We start from the raw sequence: 21,692 nt of genomic DNA on the forward strand, positions 1-21,692 counted from the left end.
TATCAGCACTATGGTACCTTTTGGGTCATCCCAGTGGTTGCCGCCATCTGAAAAGAGAAGCTTCTCTAACCAAAAGTGAGAGTAGCATTAATATATGGGTATGAACATTAAGTAAAATGCTTACAGGGCAGTTTGGTGAGCATAATATATGCATTTAGCCAGACAAGAGTAGGCATTACACTCCTAATGCTCATGACCTCCCCCACCATGAGCTTTTGATTAGGTTTTCAGTACCACACATATATTCCCTCCCATAGAGCAGGTCTCTAGTCCAGTTAGAGAGCAGTTGATTTCCCACATGAGAGACATGCACTATTGTACCTGTTTGGTCATTTGGCCTGGATGGGCAAACTTGAGGCTTGCAATGCCTACTGTTTTCACCAGTGATGTCTTCTGTCTCCCAGAGGGCTGCATGCAGTGCAGCTTTTTTCAGCTTCCTGCCAGCTGGTCTACCTGGAAAAGGTTTTCAGCTCAACCCCAGTTTGATTTCTCCATGACCTTGTAGCCCAGGCATGTGGAGTCTTCAGCAGTAGGGTCTTATCATCTATTCCTGGTGGGAAACCAACAGCCTTGGAATAGCCTGTAATGTTTTGGGGGGCATCAGGGACCTCCCCAGCCAACAACTCACTGGATGTTATCCCATCCCTGGCAATGAAATTTTTCTAGTAATAGTCTATATCTTCTGGGTGTGCCATTATCCAAAAATGCAGGTTATTATGTGGCTTATTCACAATACCCTGAATTTTAATTGACACTCCCCAACACACACACACTCCTTTTATTCAGTCTCTTCCCCTGATCTCACTTAGGCCATTAAACCCACAGTAATCTGTCCACCTACTTATATATATTCAGTACCATCCCCTTAAGTCCACCTGCCTCCTCCCTCCCGTATAGCACTTTTCTATCTTACTGGCCTCTGCTACCAATTTTTACTCCAACTTACATACAAGTCTGAACATTTGTAACTAGGATCCACATGTGAGATAAAACATGTGACATTTGGCTTTCTGGTCCTGGATAACTTCACTTAGTATAATCCTTTCTAGATCCATCCATTTCCCTGCAAATTTTCTATTTTTCTTTACCACTGAATAGCATTCCACTGTATACATGCACCACATCTTCATTATCCATTCATCAGTTGAGGGACATCTAGGCTGGTTCCATTTCCCAGCTACTGTGAAGAGAGCGGCAATGAGCATGTTGTGCAAGTATCTCTAAAGTAGTAAGAAGAGTCCTTGAGATATATTCCTAGGAGTAGTATAGCTGGATCATATGATAAATCTATTTTTAGCTGTGTCAGGGACCTCCACACTGACTTCAACAAGGCTTATACCAGAATACATTCCCACCAATAGTATAGAAGTGTTCCTCTTTTTCCGCATCCTCACCAACATTTACTGTCATTTGTTTTCTTGATGATAGCCATTCTGACAGGAGCAAGATAGAATATCAAAGTAGTTTTAATTTGCACTTCCCCATGGCTAAGGATGTAGAACATGTTCTAGATGTTTATATGCCATCTGTATTTCTTCTTTTGAGAAGTGTCTATTTAGTTCCATAGCCCATTTTTTTAATTGGGTTGTTTGGTTTCTTATTGTTTAGTGTCTTGAGTTCCTTGTATATTCTGGATATTAATACTCTTTCAGATGTGTAGCTGAAAAAGATTTTCTCCTATTCTGTAGGTTGTCTCTTTGCTTTATTCACAGTGTTCTTTGCTGTACAAAAGCTTTGCAATTTCATGAGGTCCCAATGGCTGATTAGTAGTTTTATGTCCTGAGCAACTGGGGTTATATTCAGAAAGTCATTGCCTATGCCAATATGTTGAAGGGTTTCCCCTACCTTTTTCTCTAGCAGTTTCAGAGTTTCAGGTCTGATATTAAGGTCTTTGATCCATTTGGACTTGATTCTTGTGCATGAAGAGAGATAAGGATCTATTTTCATCTTTCTATATATAGATACCCAGTTTTCCCAGTGCCATTTGTTAAAGAGGCTATCTTTTCTCCAGTGCATGCTTTTTGGCATTTTTGTCAAAAATCAAATGGCTGTTACAGCCTGAATTTACATCTGGGTCCTTTATTCTGTTCCATTGATCTACATGTCTATCTTCGTGCCAGTACCATGCTGTTTTTGTTACTATGGATTTATAATATAGCTTAAAATCAAGTATGGTGATACTGCCAGCCTTATTTTTGTTGCTCAGAATTGCTTTGGATATTCAAGTATTTTGTGCTTCCAAATGAATTTTAGAGTAGATTTTTCTATTTCCATGAAAAATACCATTGGAATTTTAATGAAGATTACATTAAGTGTGTAGATTGCTTTTGGTAAGATTGACATTTTCATAATATTGGTTTAAAGTACACTTTTAACAACATAAATATATTTTGTTGATGGTAAGCCACATTTCAGTATCCTATTATCCATATTATCCATATTATCTTGTAATGCTGATTGTTCATATCTTCTGCTTACTTACCACAAATTGCATGCACTTTCCAGTTCTATCTAAGCAAGCCATTAAATAGTTATACATAATTAATAATTAACAAGTGTGGTTTGCATTCTTTCTTGTTTTATCTAGGTCCAACAAAATAAAGAAGATGCCTGGATTGAACATGATGTTTGGAGAATGGAGATTTATGTGTCCCTGGGAATTGTGGGACTTGCCATGCTGGCTTTCTTGGCTGTGACATCTATTCCATCTGTGAGTGACTCTTTGACATGGAGAGAATTTCACTATATCCAGGTAACTGATATATAAAATAGCTATAGTCTTCTTATAAGTTTTCATTATCATTTTCTTTATCCATTTTACATTTTCTTTATCCATAAAATATAAGAAGTATTTTCTTTAAAAAAATTATTTATGGGAGTGAGACAGTGAAAGAATGGGCACGCCACAGCCTGTAGCCACTAGAAGCATACTCTAGATACATGAGCTACCATGTGCATCTGGCTTATGTGGCCACTGGAGAATCAAACCCAAATCCTTAGGCTTCATAGGCAAGCACCGAAACACTAAGCCATCTCTCCAGCCCAAGAAGTATTTTTCAATAGTAAAAATCTCATAGTTGTTTCAGTTAACAAGGGGCTTCCTTATTGTTTTCCCAGTTGTTTAAATATAGGATATATTTGGTATGCATAAATAAAAGGTATTATTGAAAACATTGGGGCACACCTTTAATCCCAGTGCTCAGGAGGCAAAGATAGGAGGACCATTGTGAGTTTGAAGCCAGCCTAGGGCTAAAGAGTGAGTTCCAGGTCATCCTGGGCTAGAGTGAGACCCTGCCTCTAATAAGTAAATAGTATTACTAAAGCAAAAATATTATTTTTTACATTCGAAATTTGTTAGACAATTTGCTGCTTACATCTAATAAATGCAAATGCAACATTTTAGAAATGTCTATGGTTTGTTAGTTCCTTAAAAATAAATACCCTGTTTTACCTAGCTCTTTACTTTAGTCATGCCTTAAGTTGTAGTATGTACTATTTAGGGAAAGAAAAAAAAACACTTTTCCTTAATGTGTGAGGTCTTTATCTATTGAAGAGTTGCAGATAAGCTATTTTTTTTTTCTTTGAAACCAGGTCTCACACTTGTTATCCATGCTGACATAAATCTTACTATGTAGCCAGGTTGGCCTTGAATTTGAAGCAGTTCTCGTGCCTCAGCCTTCAAGTGGTGAGATTCCAGGATTGAGCCTCATACTCAGCTTTGGTTTCTTCTTATTATTATTATTTTGTTTGTTTGTTTTTGTTTTTTGAGGTAGTGTCTCTCTCTAGCCCAGAATGACCTAGAATTTACTATGTAGTCTCAGGGTGGTCTCTAATTCCTGGCGATCCCTCCTTCCTCTGCCTCCCAAGTGCTAGGATTAAAGGCATGGACCACCATGCCCAGCTAGTTTCTTTTTTAAAAAAATATTTTATTTTTACTTATTTGAGAGAGGGAAACAGGCAGAGAGAGAGAGAGAAAAAAAAAAATGGGTAAGCCAGGGCTTCCAGCCACTGCAAATGAACTCCAAATGCATGTACCCCCTTATGTATCTGGCTTACATGGATACTGGGGAATCTAACTAAGGGCCTTTAGCTTTGAAGGCAAGCACCTGAATGGCTAAGCCCTCTCTCCAGCCCCCCCGGCTAGTTTCTTAATTTTTAAAAATATTTTTATTATGTATTTATTTTGAGAGACAGGAAGAGGCACAGAGAGAGAGACTGGGTGAACCAGAGCCTCCAGCCACTTCAAACAAACTCCAGACACATGTGCCCCCTTGTGCATCTGGCTTATGTGGGTCCTGGGGAATCAAACCAGGATCCTTAGGCTTTGCGGACAAATGCTTTAACCACTGCACCATTTCTCCAGCCTAGTTTCTTAATTTTTAAAGCTACCTTTTTCCAAGTTACATTTTAGATAGTTTAGTTACTTAGACTTTAACATATTTCTAGAATTCAAAATCTTGTCACATACTTACTAAAGTTTAACTTGTAGTAGAAGATGACACTTAAAAAGAACAATGTATCAGAATTCAGGAAGTCTGACATGAGCCAAAGGACTAAGTTGAATTCAGTAATAAATACTTCCAACATTTTTTTAATTACAGTCTTAACTTCTGTGGGTGAACAGCTTCAGAAATTTCCAGAGTGAGGCATTTCTTACTACACTGTTCACATGTATTCCAACAAATTACTGGGTATCTCATTAGAGTGGAAAGTCTTTCTCTCTGAATTATTCCATCTTGGTTTTGAGATGGAACCACATTCTCCAAGCAAAGCATTTTCTAATTTTGCGTGTGCAGGCTGGTAGCCATCACAGTTCTCTGTTCCTCGTGAAAGAGCTTTCTTCTTACATTGCTCTATGTGCTCCACATATGCTGAGCACTACCTTTTAGCTTCAATCAAGGATTCAGGCACCGCATTTTCACAACAGAGTCTGTCCCACACTATATGTGCAACACATAGAGCATCGCAAGTATATGATACACACTTGGTATAATTAATCTTTAACCAGTCCTGGGCATTTTCCAATTACTAACTTAGAAACTACTATAGTTTACCTCTATAATTCATATCTGAAAAATATAGACTTAGCTATTTAATTGTATTCATTGAGTCTTAAGAGTACAACTCAATAATTGTGAGTAATACTCATTCTGGCAGACCTGTGTCTGCTTCCAGCAAAGTGAATAGATGCCAAAGTCATCTAGAAGAGCTATTGTCAGATGCCATGAAATTACACTGGTGAAAATATATTGATAAGCAAGTCTGTGGTGTGCCAAACCATTCCAACATGAGTTGAAATTTCCTTCACATCTTCAGGTCTTTGCTTTATTCAAGGTTGAAAATAATTACCAATATTTTTCCATTTTATCAGAATGTCTGACCTTCTAAAAGCAGTTCAAGTCCATTCACTTTAGTATTCTTTTGCCAAAATCAGATTTAATTACACAAGTTGCCTTCACAGTTTATAAAGATCAGTGATTTTTACAAAATGTTTCAGTCAGCCTGCCGGTATTTATTAAACACAGGATAAGTCTACATCATAGTGTTGGTTCTTCAGGGATCCATGATAAATAAGACATAGTTACTGATTTTAGCTGTTTCTTTTAAAAAAATATTTATTTATTTATTTATTTATTTATTTATTTATTTATTTGCAAGGAGAGAGAGCAAGAGAACATGAATGAGAGAGAGAGAAAGGGAGAGAGAAAGAATGGTCCACTAGGGCCTCTTGTCACATCAAATGAACTCCAGATGCATGCAGCACTTTGTGCACCTGGATTTAGGTGGGTACCAGGGAATTGAACTCGGGCTGTCAGGCTTTGCTAGCAAGTGCCTTTATCCACTGAGCCATCTATCCAGCCCCAAATTTTGCTTTGTTTGTTGTTTTGTATTGTTTTCAAGGTAGAGTCTCACTTTAGCCCAGGATGACCTGGAACTCAGTATGTAGTCCCAGGCTGGCCTTAAACTCACAGCAAACCTCCTACCTCTGTGTGCCACCAGGCCATCAAGGCAAATGCAAGCCACAAAGTATTATAAGGTAAATGGTATAGGGAACTGGAGATGTAGGTCAGTGGAAGAGTGATTGCCTAGCATGCACAAGGTCCTAGGGTCTATTCTTAGCATTACAAAAAACAAAATTCCTAACAGAGATAAACAGAACAACAGTTGAAGAACATAAGACAGGTATGACACTAGAAAATAACAGAGAATTTCCTGAACTTACCTTTGGAGACAAGAAAATGACTCAAAAGTACTGTGGCATGGAGCTAGAAAGCAGGCTTAATGCGTGGTCCAAATTCCAGCTGCTGGGCATGGTGGCACATAATTTTAATCCCAGCACTTGGGAGGCAAAGATAAGAAGGATTGCCATGATTTTGAGGCCATCCTGAGACTACACAGTGAATCCCAGTTCAGCCTGGGCTAGAGTGAGACCCTACTTCAAAAAACCTATATATGTATATATGCGTGTGTGTGTGTGTGTGTGTGTGTGTGTGTGTGTGTGATTTTAAAAAAGAAAGATGTAAATGAACATTATTGTGAAATGTATTAGGACAATAACCATAAATGAATGAAAGGATTTCCAAGTGAACCTAACAGACCCTGAGAAAGTAGGATGGAATTAACTCCTACAGAGCCAATCTTCCCTAAGGTAATGCTGTTTTTCTTTTGCAGAGCAAGCTAGGAATTGTTTCCCTTCTGCTGGGCACAGCACATGCCTTGATTTTTGCCTGGAATAAATGGATAGATAGCAAACAATTTATATGGTATACACCTCCGACTTTTATGATAGCAATTTTCCTTCCAATTGTGGTTCTGATGAGTAAAGCCATTCTGTTCCTGCCCTGCTTGAGAAAGAAGATACTGAAGATTAGACGTGGTTGGGAAGATCGCACCAAAATCAACAGAACTAAGGCATCTACTCAATTGTAGAATTTTGTTTATAAACATTTCTTTCATATTGATATGTTTTATCACAACCATTTCAAATTTGTTAATAAAATGACCACTTGTAGGCTCTTAATATGTTTGTGTATGGGTGAAAAGCTTAAAATTTGTATATTTTTTAAACAAAAAAATAGTGCTAATATTTAGCAAGATTCTCTGATAAGACTAACCAAGATGAAAACAGTCACATCAAATTTGTTAGATTCATAGCATTATGTTTTAAAAGGCCTTATCTACTAATCATTACTGTCCATTACCCAGTTAACATAAACCATGAAAAAGTATATTTCTTAATCTACATTTATGATTATTGAATTTTTATTCTCTAAGTATTTTGCTGCATTATTTTAGAAGTCATCCCCACACCCCAGCCTTTCCAGTGCCTAGAAAGGGGAAGAAGAAGGAAGAAGACTTAAAAATTTTTTTTGTTGTTATTGTTTTGTTTATTTGAAAGGCAGAGAGAGAGAATGGGTACACTAGGGCCTCTAGCCTCTGCAAACAAACTCCAGGTGCACGTGCCACCTTGTACATCTGGCTTACATGGGTCCTGGGGAATTAAACCTGGATTCTTTGGCTTTGCTGGCAAGTGTCTTAACCACTAAGCCATCTCTCCTGCTCCTTGCTGTGTTATTTTAATTGTATGTATTTATGGGTATAGAATGATAATTCAGTACATGTAGACAATACTTGCTTTGTTTTGTTTTTCTAAGGCAATGTCTCACTCTAGCCCCTGCTGACCTACAACTCACTCTGTAGCCCCAGGCTGGTCTCAAACTCATAGCAGTCTTCCTACCTCAGCCTCCCTACTACTGGGAGCCTCCATTCTACTGGGAATAAAGGCATGGGCTAACACTACCACTTGACAAACATATCATAGCAACAAACTATTATAGTTCATACCTGTAAAAAGCACGGTAAGATTCAAAATGAGGTTGAAAGGGAATACAGTGAGGGTGATGGCCCCTGAAAGTAAAAAAGGGCAGGAAAGTCTGCACTTGCTAGAAAGCAAAGGTGATCTGATTTCTTATCTCTTGCCTAGTTCCCTAGACCTGTTTTTCCACAAACAACCAAGACCCCTACTGTAAGGGAGATCTTTTGTAAGATTTAAATATTGTGGTTGGTCAAGTTCAGCCCTTGGAATTTGGTGTCAGGGCTAGCCTCTTCCTGAGACAGCCCCTAGCCCTAACCAACAAGCTGTCCCTCTGGTTCACCTGAGCTGGAAGGCAGACCACTACAAGGTCATAAATACCTTTCAAGGGGCAGGCAGGCTCTCTGACCACTTGGGAACTTCCAGCTGTAGGTGTTTTCCTCAGCTGGGCCTGGGTCAAGCAGAGAGGAGGGCCCCTATCCCTGACTCTCCATTTGAGCATTTGAGTTCTTCTTTTTTTTTTGGGGGGGGGGGTTCAAGGTAGGGTCTCACTCTGGTCCAGGTTGACCTGGAACTAACTCTGTAGTCTCAGGGTGGCCTTGAACTCATGGCGATCCTCCTACCTCTGCCTCCTGAGTGCTGGGATTAAAGGTGTGTGCCATCACACCCAGCTCCATATGAGTTCTTTATCCTCCATCAGCTCCCCACATGACAGAGCTCCTTAAACTTTCTATTATCTCTTTTCTTTCCATAGATTTTACAGACTCTCCTTGTGGGATTTCTAGCCATGTGGGTGTCTTTCCTTGACTCTGTACTTCTGTCAATAAATATAACAATTTAATAATTATCCTTCTTAGTCTTTTTTATTCAATTCTTTGACTAAACTTAGAAACAAACCTACGGTTTGGAGTTCAAGGACTTTCCTGAGCCCCTAGTACCACATTACAAAGTGTTTCCTTAGCACAGTTTCCTGAAGATCTGAACCTTGAGAAGTCTCAGGCCCTCTCAGGCCTTCAGGCTTTTGCAGGAAGTGCACTAAACCACTGAATCATCTCCAGCCTGCCCCTTAAATGCTTGAGGTAGGGCTGGAGAGATGACTTAATGCTTAAGGTGCTTGCTTGCAAAGCCAAAAGACCCAAGTTTGATTCCCCAGGACCCATGTAAGACAGATGCAGAAGATGTCGCTCACATCAGGAGTTTGTTTGCAGTGGCTGGAGTTCCTGGCATGTCCATTCTCTCCCTCTCTCTCTCTCCTCTCTCTTTCTCTCTCAAATAAAATATATTTTTAAAAAAGAGAATCAGTAGCAGGGGCTTTAGTCCCAGCACTTGGGAATTGCCGAGAGTTCGAGGACACCCTAAGAATACTAGTAAATTCCAGGTCAGCCTGAGTTAGAGCCAAACCCTACAAAAAAAAAAAAAAATCAATAATGGGTTGAAGAGTTGGAAACCCTGCAAATAGGGTGCTCTGAGGTATCCAGAGTTTGCTAGAGTTGCAGGCTGGTGAGATGTAGGCCTTTGATGCTGAGAACATGAGGCTGGGCTTCTCCAGCATGGCTCTGGACATTCCTGCTGCAGCTGCTGCCCAGGGCTATCCCGCTCCACTCCCTGCCCCCGCCTGGCCTTCCTGCCCCACTCCCCAAATGCACCCACCAGAGTGGCATTCACCAGATCTGCTGGCTCCCCAGGTCCCCCAAACTGGTTAGGGCCTCTAACACAGAGTGGAATACCTCATGGTGGAGCTCTGCTGCTGCTAAGAAGCAGCCCCCAGCCCCTGCTTCCGGCAGCCTCTGGGGCTGGTAGCCCTGAGAACTTGGGGGGTCCCTGCTGCAGCAATACCAAGGCCTCTGAGCTCGTGTTGCTTCCCAAATCCTCAGTGGTTCTTCCACTTCTATTCCTTAAATGTTGGGTGGGTGAGCAGAGTGAGAGTGAGAGGGAGGTCAGAGTGAGAGTGGGTGGACCCTGCCCATGCAAGGGTGGTGAGGACAGAAAGTTGGTTTCAGTTCCCCTCAGACCTCATTTCATGAGGATCTTGGGGTTGGCCAGTAGTCCCAGGCCAGCATGGGCATCGGTACCTCACACTGACCAGTAGCCCTGTCTACCCAGGTGGTGCCAAGGTCTCCCTCCATCACTGCCCTGAAATGGAGGGAGGAGTGTTTGTGTCAAATAGTCATCTGTCCCCTAGGAGGGGAAAGAGTGGGTCTAGACTATAATATATGCTGAGAGCTACACCCCTCTTGCCATGGGGCTCTGGACTGGGAATGAGAGAGCCCCCAGACTTAGGATATGACAGAGCATGTCTGAGGCCCAATGCAGGGAGAATGGGGGAAGGCCTTCTTCAGAAGGATTGGGATAAGGCCTTGGGGTTAGGATGCCTGGTATCTCCATTCCTCCATTGCTGCCTGATGTCCTGGGCCATCTTGTTTTTGTCGTTGTTGTTGTTGTTTGTTTGTTGGTTGGTTGATTGGTTGGTTTTTAATTGGGGTCTGGGCTGGAGCAGGGACAAGGGGAATACCTTGCAAAGGGAGCAGTCAAGGAAGCCCTTGTCAGCTATGGGACTGGCACAGAGCCCTGGGCAGGCTTTTAAAAAATTGTTGGTTATTTTAACAGACCAAAAAAAAAAAAAAATCAATAAGCTTGGATTTCCTTTGACTCCACCAGCATCTAGTTACTTTTCACATTACTGTGACAACATTCCTGACAAGAAGCAATTTGAGAGAAGAAAGATTTGTTAGGCTCACAGTGTAAGGGTGCAGTTCATCATAGTGGGTTAGGCTTGGCAGGAGAAGCAGCTGTGGCAGCAGAGGCTTATGAATGTAAGGGTGGATCAGGAAGCAGAGAGGTGAATGGTACAGTCAGCTATTTTCTCCTTTTCCTTTATTTATTGATTTATTGATTGATTGGTAGGGTTTCACTCTAGCCCACAATGATTAGGAACTCCCTCTGTAGTCCCAGGCTGACCTAGAACTCACAACAACTTTCCTACCTCTACCTCCTGAGTGCTAGGATTAAAGGCATGTGCCACCATGCCCAGCTTCCCTTTTCCCTTTTGATTCAGTCCAGGATCCCAACCCATGGGTACTGCTGTGCACATTCAGTGTAGGCCTTGGCTCCTCAGTTAACCCTCTCTGGAACCACCCTGACAGACACACCCAGAAATAGAAGTATGCTTCATAGGAGATTTTAAAGTCAATCAACTTAATAATGAGGATCAGACATCACAATAGGAATAAGCAAAGTATATATGCAAGTTAAAAAACTTCAGAAATAGTTAAAAGTTATGATTACAATATCTTAGGACCTAGATAGTTCCCCAATGAAGTTCGTTAAAGAGGAGACAGGCTGGAGAGATGGCCTAGCAGTTAAGGTACTTGCCTACAAAGCCTGTAGACCATGTTCAACTCTCCAGGTTCCACATAAGCCAGACACACAAGATGACACAGCATATAAGGTCGTACATGTGCACAAGGTGGCACAAGCAACTAGTGTTCGATTACAGTGGCTGGAGGCCTTAGCGTGCCAATTCTCTTTCTTTTTCTCCCTTTCTTACTCTCTTGCTCTCTCTCACACATAGTAAAAAAAAAAAAAAAAAAAAAGCCAGTCTGTTAAGCTTGCCTGAAGAGGAGACAGACAGAGGGGGAAGCTCATAGAGTATGATAAAAGCATAGAATTTCAGCCGGGCATGGTGACACATGCCTTTTAATCCCAGCACTCAGGAGGCAGTGGTAAATGAATCAGTGTGAGTTCAAGGCCACCCTGTGAGACTAGATAGTGAATTCCAGGTCAGCCTGAGCTGTAGTGAAACCCTACTTCAAAAAATGGAAAAAAAAAAAAAAAAACGCATAGAATTTCCATGAGTTCATTGCCAATAGAGTATGAGCACTGAGTGAGAAGAGAGTATCTTGGGTGGGACATACAGGAATCTTTAGGCTTGCCTAACTTAACAATACCATTAAGAAAGATACAGAATCCTAGATAAGGAGGATTTTTTTTTTCTTTTGAGGTAGGATCTCACTCTTAGAGCCCAAGCTAGAATTCACTATGTCATCTCATGCCTGCCTTGAACTCAAAGTGATCCTCTTACCTTGGCCTCTAGAGCGCTAGGATTAAACAAGGCTAAGAACACATTTTTTAACCAAAACAAAAATGTGTGTGCATGTGTTTATTACATGCTGTTAATATCTCAGTTGTTAAGGTTTGCAGGTTTTGTTTTGTTTTGTATTTTTTTAGTTTTGAGCTATTCAGTTATAACTATAAGAGGCATACAATTTGGGCAGTAAGAAGATATTTCCTCACAGTCCAAAATCAATGATAAATTTAAAAAAAACATGAACAGAATATGAATATGAGGAAAATGTGAAGTACCTTAAAAAGTCCAAATATTCTGATCATTGGAATACAAGAAAAGGAAGAAATACAAGCCAAAGGCATAGAGAACATCTTCAACAAAATTATAAAAGAAAATTATCCTAACCTCATAAAAGAGAGGCCCATCAAATAGAAGAGGCGATCAGAATGCCAAATAGACAGGACCAAAAAAAAAATTTCCTATGTCACATTATAATTAAAACTCTCAACACTGAAAACAAATGGTTCCAAAAGCAACAAGAAAAAAACAGCTTGCTACATACAAAGGTAAACCCAACAGAATTACATCTGATTTTTCAATAGAAATTCTAATGAACAGAAGGGATTGGAATGGAGTATTTCAAATTCTAAAAGACCATGGGATTCCAACGCAAAATATGATACCCAGAAAAATTATCTCTCATAATTGAAAGCAAAAGAAAAAATTTCCATGATAAAAATATAATGATTATATAAGCACTAAGCCAATCCTTCAGAGAATATTACATAGAACAACTCAAACTGAAGAGATGAACAATCACACCCAAGAGTTTACACAAGAGGAAAAAAATAACAACCATGAGTAGGAAAGACATGAAAACATATAAAGTCCAAGAAAACACTAAACTCCAGAAAGCCTCCAAATGTAATCCATTTTTCTGAGGTGAGAACATGAGATCTGTGCTTTCAGCAGATTTCAAGTACATGATGCATTACTAACTATAGTCACACAATGCAGTAGGTTTCTAGAACCTTCAACTTTTCAGTTTAAAAAAAAAAAAAAAGAGCTGAAAATGGCCTGGATATCCATCACCTCACAGTGCCTGACACTACCTACACAAGACCATCATAATATGAGGAAAAGATCATGACATCAAAATAAAAGAGAGACTGATTGGGAGGGGGAGGGGATATGATAGAGTTTTCAAAGGGGAAAGTGCGGGGAGGGAAGACATTACTATGGGATGTTGTTTACAATCATGGAAGTTGTCTATAAAAAAATAATAAATAATTTTTTAAAAAAATCTGATTGGTGCCAGGTGCGATGGTGCATGCCTTTAATCCCAGCATTTAGGAGGCAGAGGTAGGAGTATCACTGTGTTCAAGGCCACCCTGAGACTACATAGTGAATTCCAGGTCAGCCTGGACTAGAGTGAGACCCTACCTCAAAAAAATCTGAACAGTTTTTAGATATGTACAATCCATGGAGAGGCAGGATGCGCAACATGAATGTCTGTCTGAGTGACATACATACTGGCTGTGGCTCACAATTCTGCTGCACATGAGAAGTACCAGCAGAATTAGCAACAATTCCCAGGCTCTGTCACAGATGTTCAAGCATCCAAACTTGTAATAGTGCTCCTCGCAACCCTTGTATTATCCATGTCTTTAATTTTTCTGACATTTTGCCACCCTGGGACCTTGATGATCCTGAAGGCATTGCCCCTTCCAGGGCTAAATAATGCCCTAGTCATTTCCTTGGGGCTACTAGCCAACCTGACCTTATTACTCCAATGTCAGGTCCCAGATAACTAGGGAAGATTCCAATGCCCCAGAACCCACTGCCATTATCCAAACTAGTGATTCTAAGTCTGTTGGCCCTGTCTCACTCATTGTTTCTCATGGAAATGAAAATAAAAGCTCTTGTCCACAAAATAATAATAATAAGCTGGGAAGATGGAACAGCTGTAAAAGTACTTGCTTGCAAAGTCTGTTGGCCTGGGTTCAATTCCCCAGCACAAACATAAACTAGATACAAAAAAGGGGTGCAAGCCAAAAATCCATTTTCTTTCTCTCTCAGTCTATCAGCCTCTTTCTCTCTCTCAAATAAATAAATATTTTTTTTAAAAATTACAGTGTCAAGCTGGAGGGATGGCTTAGCAGGTAAAGCACTTGCCTGCAAAGCCTGGAGACCGAGGTTTGATACCCCAGTGCCCACGTAAGCCAGATTCACAAAGTGGTACATGCATCTAGAGTTCATTTGCAGTGGCTAGAGGCCCTGGTATACTCATTCTCCCCCCTCTACCCCCTCCCTCTCCTCCCTCTCATAAATAAATAAATAATTTTTTTCTTAGAAAAATGAGTGTCACAGTCAGCTTTACTTGCTGGGATGAACTTCCAAACCAGGCACAAATTATGGGAGGAAGGGATTTATTTGAAGTTCACAGATCCAGGGAAAGTTCCATAATGGTAGAAGAAGATAGCCCCCTTTCACAGGTCCACACAGAGAAATACCACCACCATTACCTACCATTACCTGTGAGCAAGCACACTGCAGGAACCCCAGGCAGAGCTCAAACACTCTCTAGACTTTATGCTGTAATTCAGATGCACCCCCAAACACACTTTAGGATTGAACCCTATGATCTGCCCACAGTGACACCTATTTCAGCCAGGCATTTAGAAATCTAATAAGTTACAAGCTTTAATAATTTCCTGAGTCTATTGGAGGCCATCCATTCAAACTACCACAGCAACACATACTGGCAAGGGTGTGGGGAAGGAGGAACCCTCATCCACTGCTGGTGGGAGTGTAAACTTGTACAGCCACTATGGAAAGCAGTATGGAGACTCCTCAAAATGCTGAAAATAGAACTACCATTAGACCCATGTGCTCACCTATTATTTTTTTAATTTTTAAGTTTGTTTTTTCTCTTTTTTTTTTTTTTTCCTGAGGTAGGGTTTCTCTCTAGCTCAGGCTGACTTGGAATTCACTATGTATTCTCAGGGTGGCCTTGAACTCATGGCAATTCTCCTACCTCTGCCTCCCAATGCTGGGATTAAAGGTGTGTGCCACCATGCTCAGCAAATTTTTAGTTTTTTTAACTGACAACTGCCATAATTATAAAAATATCCTGTGGTAATTCCCTCCATCCCCCCCCCCCCCACTTTCCCCTTTGAAACTCCACTCTCCATCATATCCCCTCCCCCTCTCAATCAGTCTCTCTTTTATTTTGATGTCATGATCTTTTCCTCTGATTATTATGGTCTTGTGCAGGTAATGTCAGGCACTGTGAGGTCATGGATATCCAGGCCATTTTGTGTCTAGAGGAGCACGTTATAAGGAGTCTTACCCTTCCTTTGGCTCTTACATTCTTTCTGCCACCTTTTCCACAATGAACCCTGAGCCTTAGAAGATGTAATAGAGATATTTCAGTGCTGAGCACACCTCTGTCACTTCTTCTCAGCACCATGTACCCTCTGAGTCATCCTAAGGTCACTGCCATCTGAAAAGAGAAGGTTCTCTAACCAAAAGTGAGAGGAGGATTAATATATGGGTATGGGCATTAAGAGAAGTGTTTGCTGGGCAGTTTGGTGAGCATAGTATATGCACTTACCCAAACATCAGCAGACATTACACCCCTAGGGCTCACGACTACCCCTGTTGTAGGTTTTCAGTATCAGGGATGCATTACCTCCCATGGAGCAGGCCTCCAGTCCAATTAGAGGGCAGTTGGTTTCCCCCATAATAGAGGTGCCACTATTGCACCTGTTGGCTCATTTGGTCTGGCTGGCCAAATTTAAGGCTTGCAGTGTCCGCTGTTCAGTATCTTCACTGGTGATTTCTCTCCCATTGAACTTCTTGAAGCGTAGCTTTTTCTAGCTTTCTGTCAGCTGGTCTACATGGAGGAAGTTTTCAGCTCAGCTCTAACAGAATTTCTCTGTGACCTTGCAGGCCAAGTATATGGGTCTTACCATCTATTCCTGGTGGGAAACCAAGTGCCTCAGCAATCACCTGTAATGTTTAGCAGGTATCAAGGACCACCCTAGCTAATAAATCACTGGAAGGAATCCCATCCATGGCACTGAAAATTTTCTAGTAACAATCTATGGCTCCTGTGTGTTCCATTGTCCCAAAAAGTAATATTCCATATGACTTATTTATATCCTCTTATATTTTGATTAGCCCTCTCCCCTCCTTTCCTTTACTCACTCTCTTTCCCTGACCCCACTTAGCCCTTTTCACCCCCATTAATCTGTTCTTCTACTTACATACATACAATAACATCCTATTAAGTCCCCCTTCCTCCCTTTCTATTCCCTTTATATCCTCTTTCTAGCTTACTCTGCTACTGAGATTTTTCCTACTCACATAGAAACCCAATTCTTTGTAGTTAAGATCCACATATGAGAGAGAATATGTAACGTTTGCTTTTCTGGGCCTGGTTTACCTCACTAAGTATAATACTTGCCATATCCACCCATTTTCCTGCAAATTTCATAACTTCATTTTTCTTTACTGCTCAGTAGAACTCCATTGTGTAAATGTGTCACATCTTCTTCCACTCATAAGTTGAAGAAGGACATCTAGGCTGGTTCCATTTCCTAACGATTGTGAATAGAGCAGCAATAAACATGGTTGATGTGCTCACCTATTTTTTATTGCTGTTCTATTCACAGTAACTAAGAACTGGAATCAATCCAAATGCTCATCAACAAATTAATGGTTAATGAAGATGTGGTACATAAACACAATGGAATTCTACTCAGGGAAAAATGAAGTGATCACATTTGCAGGAAATGGAAATATTTGAAAAAATCATGCTAAGCAAGGTCATACAGGCTCAGCAAAACAAATACCACATATCCTCTCTCATAAATGGTTCATAACCTGGACCAGTGTTGGTTAAGTGTATGCCATAATAAATATCACCAATATGGACATGGTACTAGAATGAAGATAGGAAAAAGGGGAAATGGGGAGAAAGGGGAGGAAGGGCTACTCAACAACAAGTTAATGGTCATCAAAAAGGAAGGAAGGAGCTGGAGAGGAGGAGAGAGGAAGGGAGGACAGGGGAGGGGAGGGGAGGGGAGGGGAGGGGAGGAGAGGGGAAGGGAAGGGAAGGGAAGGGAAGGGAAGGGAAGGGAAGGGAAGGGAAGGGAAGGGAAGGGAAGGGAAGGGAAGGGAAGGGAAGGGAAGGGAAGGGAAGGGAAGGGAAGGGAAGGGAAGGGAAGGGAAGGGAAGGGAAGGGAAGGGATGGGATGAGATGGGATGAGATGGGATAGAAAAGAAAGATCTGGGACTGGAGAAATGGCTTAGCAGTTAAGGCATTTGCCTGTGAAGCCATGGGGCCCAGGTTTGATTCTACAGGACCCACATAAGCCAGATGCACAAGGGGCACATGCATCTGGAGTTCATTTGCAGTGGCCAGAGCCCCTAGTGTGCCCATTCTCATTCTCTCTCTCTCTCCCTCTCTCTCTCTCTCCCTTCCTCCCTCCCTCCATCTCTTTGTCCCTCCCTCCCTCTGTCTCTCTCTGATTGCAAATAAATAAATAAAACAAAACAAAAACTCAATAGAAAAGAAAGATCTCAGGGATAGAGACAGGAGAGATGGGGGAATACACAAAACTAATGGCAAGATGTATCAGCCCCATAGAAATCTTCTTCGGGATACCACTCTACAAGTCATTACCCTCAATAAGGAGGAGGATCCATAAAAGATAAAGAAAGCATAAACCTAAAACCATGGGCTCTGGCTGGTAATTCCCAGGGCCAGAATTGAATTCTCTCCACAGTGAGCGGTGGAGTCAAGGAGATACAAAGTTCCCAAAATAATATACAGGCTGTTTCCAAAACCTTTGGTTACCTGCAAAAGCTAAAAGTTAAGTTCCTATATCTGAAGACACCACAGACTGTGGCCATAGGACATCAAGTGACCATGCTGGAACTAAGGGGGAATCCAATTCCTTCCCAACTAGCCCTCATAGTGCTGGAAAGTGCTATGAAAGCAGCTGGAGAATAATGGTTTCCAACAGACTGAATCAGCAGGAGATCCAGCCATATACAAAATAAACCAACTAAGCAAGAAGTATACACTTGTGTCATATTAGTATTGGCATACAGCTGATGTGGGTAACCAACTACTCATGGACTGGACATGAGATGTGCTCACTAGGGGAGAACTCATATCTGACTCTGGGAGCCAAGCCAGATTCCATAGGACAAGAAACCAATAGGCCATAGAGAATCTCCACTGGTCTTTAACTAAGAAGAGTAGACATACACATCATTTAGTCTCTCTAATAACTAGGTTTATTCCCTTGATCCAAACTGTTCTCACCTTTTGTTAGAGAGTCTGATCTATCATACAAATGGTGGAGAATACTAGGGGGAAGCAGGATATATTAGTACATCAAGATTAGACATCCTGGGCTAGAGAGATTGCTCAGTTGTTAGGTTGCATGCCTGCAAAACTTAAAGACTCAGGTTTGACTCTCTAACATCCACATAATCTAGATGCACAAGGTGGCACATGAGTCTGGAGTTCATTTGTAGTGGCTGGAGGCCCTGTTGTGCCCATATATTTTCTTTCTCTCTCCTTCTCAATAAATAAATAAATAAATATAAAATAGTTTTAAAAAATTGAGAAGCAACTGCCTACCATAAGATTGGTCACCATCACCTCATCTTCCCGGGCCCAAAAGTCACTACAGAGGAAGCAGTGACATGAATACTGCTCTCATGGCTACTATGAAAACCAGTTCCAGGGAGATGGCAAACAACATTGTGATCACTCAAACCTCATTAAAACAGAGATCCACAGGCTACAGAGAACTGAACACTTAGTCAGATATCTATCTTGCCCACTGAGGCTCGGGGAACATTGTGGAAGAAGGATAAAAAGATTGTAAGAGGGCTGGAGAGATGGCTTAGCGGTTAAGCGCTTGCCTGTGAAGCCTAAGGATCCCGGTTCCAGGCTCGGTTCCCCAGGTCCCACGTTAGCCAGATGCACAAGGGGGCGCACGCGTCTGGAGTTCGTTTGCAGAGGCTGGAAGCCCTGGCGCGCCCATTCTCTCTCTCTCCCTCTATCTGTCTTTCTCTGTGTCTGTTGCTCTCAAATAAATAAATAAAAATTAAAAAAAAAAAAAACTAAGAACAATTGTATTAAAAAAAAAAAAAGATTGTAAGAGCCTCAGAGTGGGTGGGGATAGCCATAGATACTATATTCCCCCCCCCCCCCAGTCTGACTAAGACCTCTTGGTCCCCACAATGAATACCAATAATACCACTGAAAAAGACCCACATCAGGGGATATACAATCAAGATGGCAACCACCTAACCACGCTGCACCTCCAAGGGAAGGAAAGGCAAGACATTAAGGTTCACTGGGTCTTCTAGGGGGAACAGTCTCTAATAGACCTCCAGTGGGAGGGTGTGGAGGGGCCAAAAAGGGAATTAGTTGATTGTGGCATTCGCAGGTAGCCCGCCAGTCCTCACACCCTCAAGCAGCCATCCTAGCCATAGTCCAAGTGGCAGGTTCCTCCTGCGGTAATTGCAGGCCAGGGGACCCAGGCCAGCATAGCGCCACCTGCGCCATAGCAAGCAGGTGACCATCCCACTCTCCCCGCTCTGCACAACCTCCTTCCTAGTCACACCCTGCCCCACTCCCCCCACCCACCGCAATCTCCAACCCACTCCCCCTGCCCTTTGCGACTGCCACCCCACTCTCCCTGCCTTGTGAAACTGCCATCCCATTCCCCACCCCAGCTGCTGCCCCATTCCCTCCACCCCCTGTGAACCCCATCCCACTTGCTAGCATCACCATCCCCTGTGAACCAAGAAAAGCCAGATTAGCTCCACCCACATATCCAGGCTCCAAATACCATCCCACTGGCCACTGCCCCCCATTCCCCTGTCTACTTCAGGCCACCTGACCACACACTCCCATACCTCAAATCACAGAACACCATGCCTCTACATCAGGTTCTTGGGCCCCCTCCAAGCCTCATGGGCTCCTTCCTTCTGAGAAGGCAGGCTCAATTGCCACCAGAAAACTAGTGGAAGCAAACATGAATGGGAATAACCACTGGACACACTACAAGAGTAGATTATAGCTTCCTCCTAAATTAAATAAGGCTGGTACAATATGGTGGGCAGACCACAACACAAAAGGAATAACATGAAAAATCAAATGCAAGTAAATCCAATAAGATTACCCAGTCCTACAATGGATGTCTCTAACCAAAACATAGAAGCGACATTAGGATCAGAACCCCAAAATGAAGTTATAAGCTATGCAATCCTGACCAAGCAAATGGAAGAATTTGCAGAAAAGCAACAAAGGGCCAATAATTAAATGAATGTTGTCATCAATAGACTAGACCCAATAGATAAGTCCCTGGAAGGAGTCCAAAGACAGTTAAATGATCTGAAGGAGAGCGAAGAAAAAGAAGGTCTCAATAGCCAGCTGGCTAAGCTCAATGAAGACATAAAGAAATGCAAGGATGAATCTCGAGAAGCTTCAAGAAAATCAGAAAATGATGTGAAAAGGAAACTTGACAGAGGGATGGAAACTATACATAGAAAAGTAGAAGAAAATGCAAACCAAATTGAACAAGCCCAAAACTCTATAGAAGTGCTCAAGAATAGTCAGCCATGTGGAGGACAGACACTCAGAACTGGAAGACAAAACAGAAGAAACAGTTCAAGAGTCCAAAAGTTTTAATAAGTTCAAGACTGAAAAGGAAATAAAAAAACCTCCCCCAAAAGAAGAGTCCAGGACCAGATGGCTTCTCAGCTGAATTCTATCAAACCTTCATGGAAGAACTGAAAACAATTTTTCTCAAACTATGCCACACAATCAGAGAACAGGGAAAGCTCCCCAACTCCTTCTATGTAGCTACTATCACCCTAATACTAAAACCAGGCACAAAAAAATAAGAACTATAGGCCTATTTCTCTGATGAACATAGACGCAAAGATCCTGAACAAAATCCTTGCAAATCCAATCCAACAACACATCAAAAGCATTATCTACCTAGATCAAGTAGGCTTCATCCCAGGAACACAGGGGTGGTTCAACATACGAAAATTTGTCAATGTAATACACCACATAAATAAGCTTAAACACAAAAACCATATGATCATTTCAAGAGATGCAGAGAAGGTCTTTGGTGAAATTCAACATCACTTCATGATAAAAACATTGGAAAGAATTACCATGGTTTATATCTCAATATAATAAAGGATATATATAAGGCTCCTAAAGCCCAAATAATATTTAATGGAGCAGATTTGAAGGAATTATCATTGAGATCAGGAACAAGACAGGGGTGTCCACTCTTAAGACAGGAGAAGGAAATAAAAGGGATACAAATTGGAAAGAAGTTAAGTTAGCCCTACTCGCAGATGACATGATTCTGCACATAAGAGACCCAAGAGCCTCCATCTCAAAACTCTTAAAACTCCTTCAGCAAAGTAGCAGGATACAAAATCAATGCACAAAAATCAGTAGCCTTTCTATATGCCAAAGATAAAGATATAGAGAAAGAAATAAGTGACAGTGTACCATTTTCAATAGCAACAAAAAATAAAATGGCTGGAGAGATGGCTTAGTGGTTAAGCGCTTGCCTGTGAAGCCTAAGGACCCCGGTTCAAGGCTCGATTCCCCAGGACCCATGTTATCCAGATGCACAAGGGGGCACACGTGTCTGGAGTTCATTTGCAGAGGCTGGAAGCCCTGGCGTGCCCATTCTCTCTCTCTCCCTCTATCTGTCTTTTTCTCTGTGTCTGTCACTCTCAAATAAATAAATG

The 21,692-nt window shown here is 41.6% G+C and overlaps 1 protein-coding gene across 3 annotated transcripts in view; it reads left to right on the forward strand.

Moving 5' to 3' along the window:
• The window catches only part of Steap1 (STEAP family member 1), a 34,071-nt gene extending 27,050 nt beyond the window's left edge, over positions 1-7,021 (forward strand). For all 3 annotated transcript variants that reach the window (XM_045160503.1, XM_004671083.2, XM_045160504.1), the window contains 2 exons: positions 2,588-2,752; positions 6,673-7,021. In XM_045160503.1, coding sequence (XP_045016438.1) covers positions 2,588-2,752; positions 6,673-6,930 — 423 coding nt within the window. In that variant the 3' untranslated portion in view covers positions 6,931-7,021. The remainder of the gene's footprint in view (positions 1-2,587; positions 2,753-6,672) is intronic.
• The last annotated feature ends 14,671 nt before the right edge of the window (positions 7,022-21,692 follow it).

Source organism: Jaculus jaculus, chromosome 10 (assembly GCF_020740685.1).
Source record: "Jaculus jaculus isolate mJacJac1 chromosome 10, mJacJac1.mat.Y.cur, whole genome shotgun sequence".
Lineage (NCBI taxonomy): Eukaryota > Metazoa > Chordata > Mammalia > Rodentia > Dipodidae > Jaculus > Jaculus jaculus.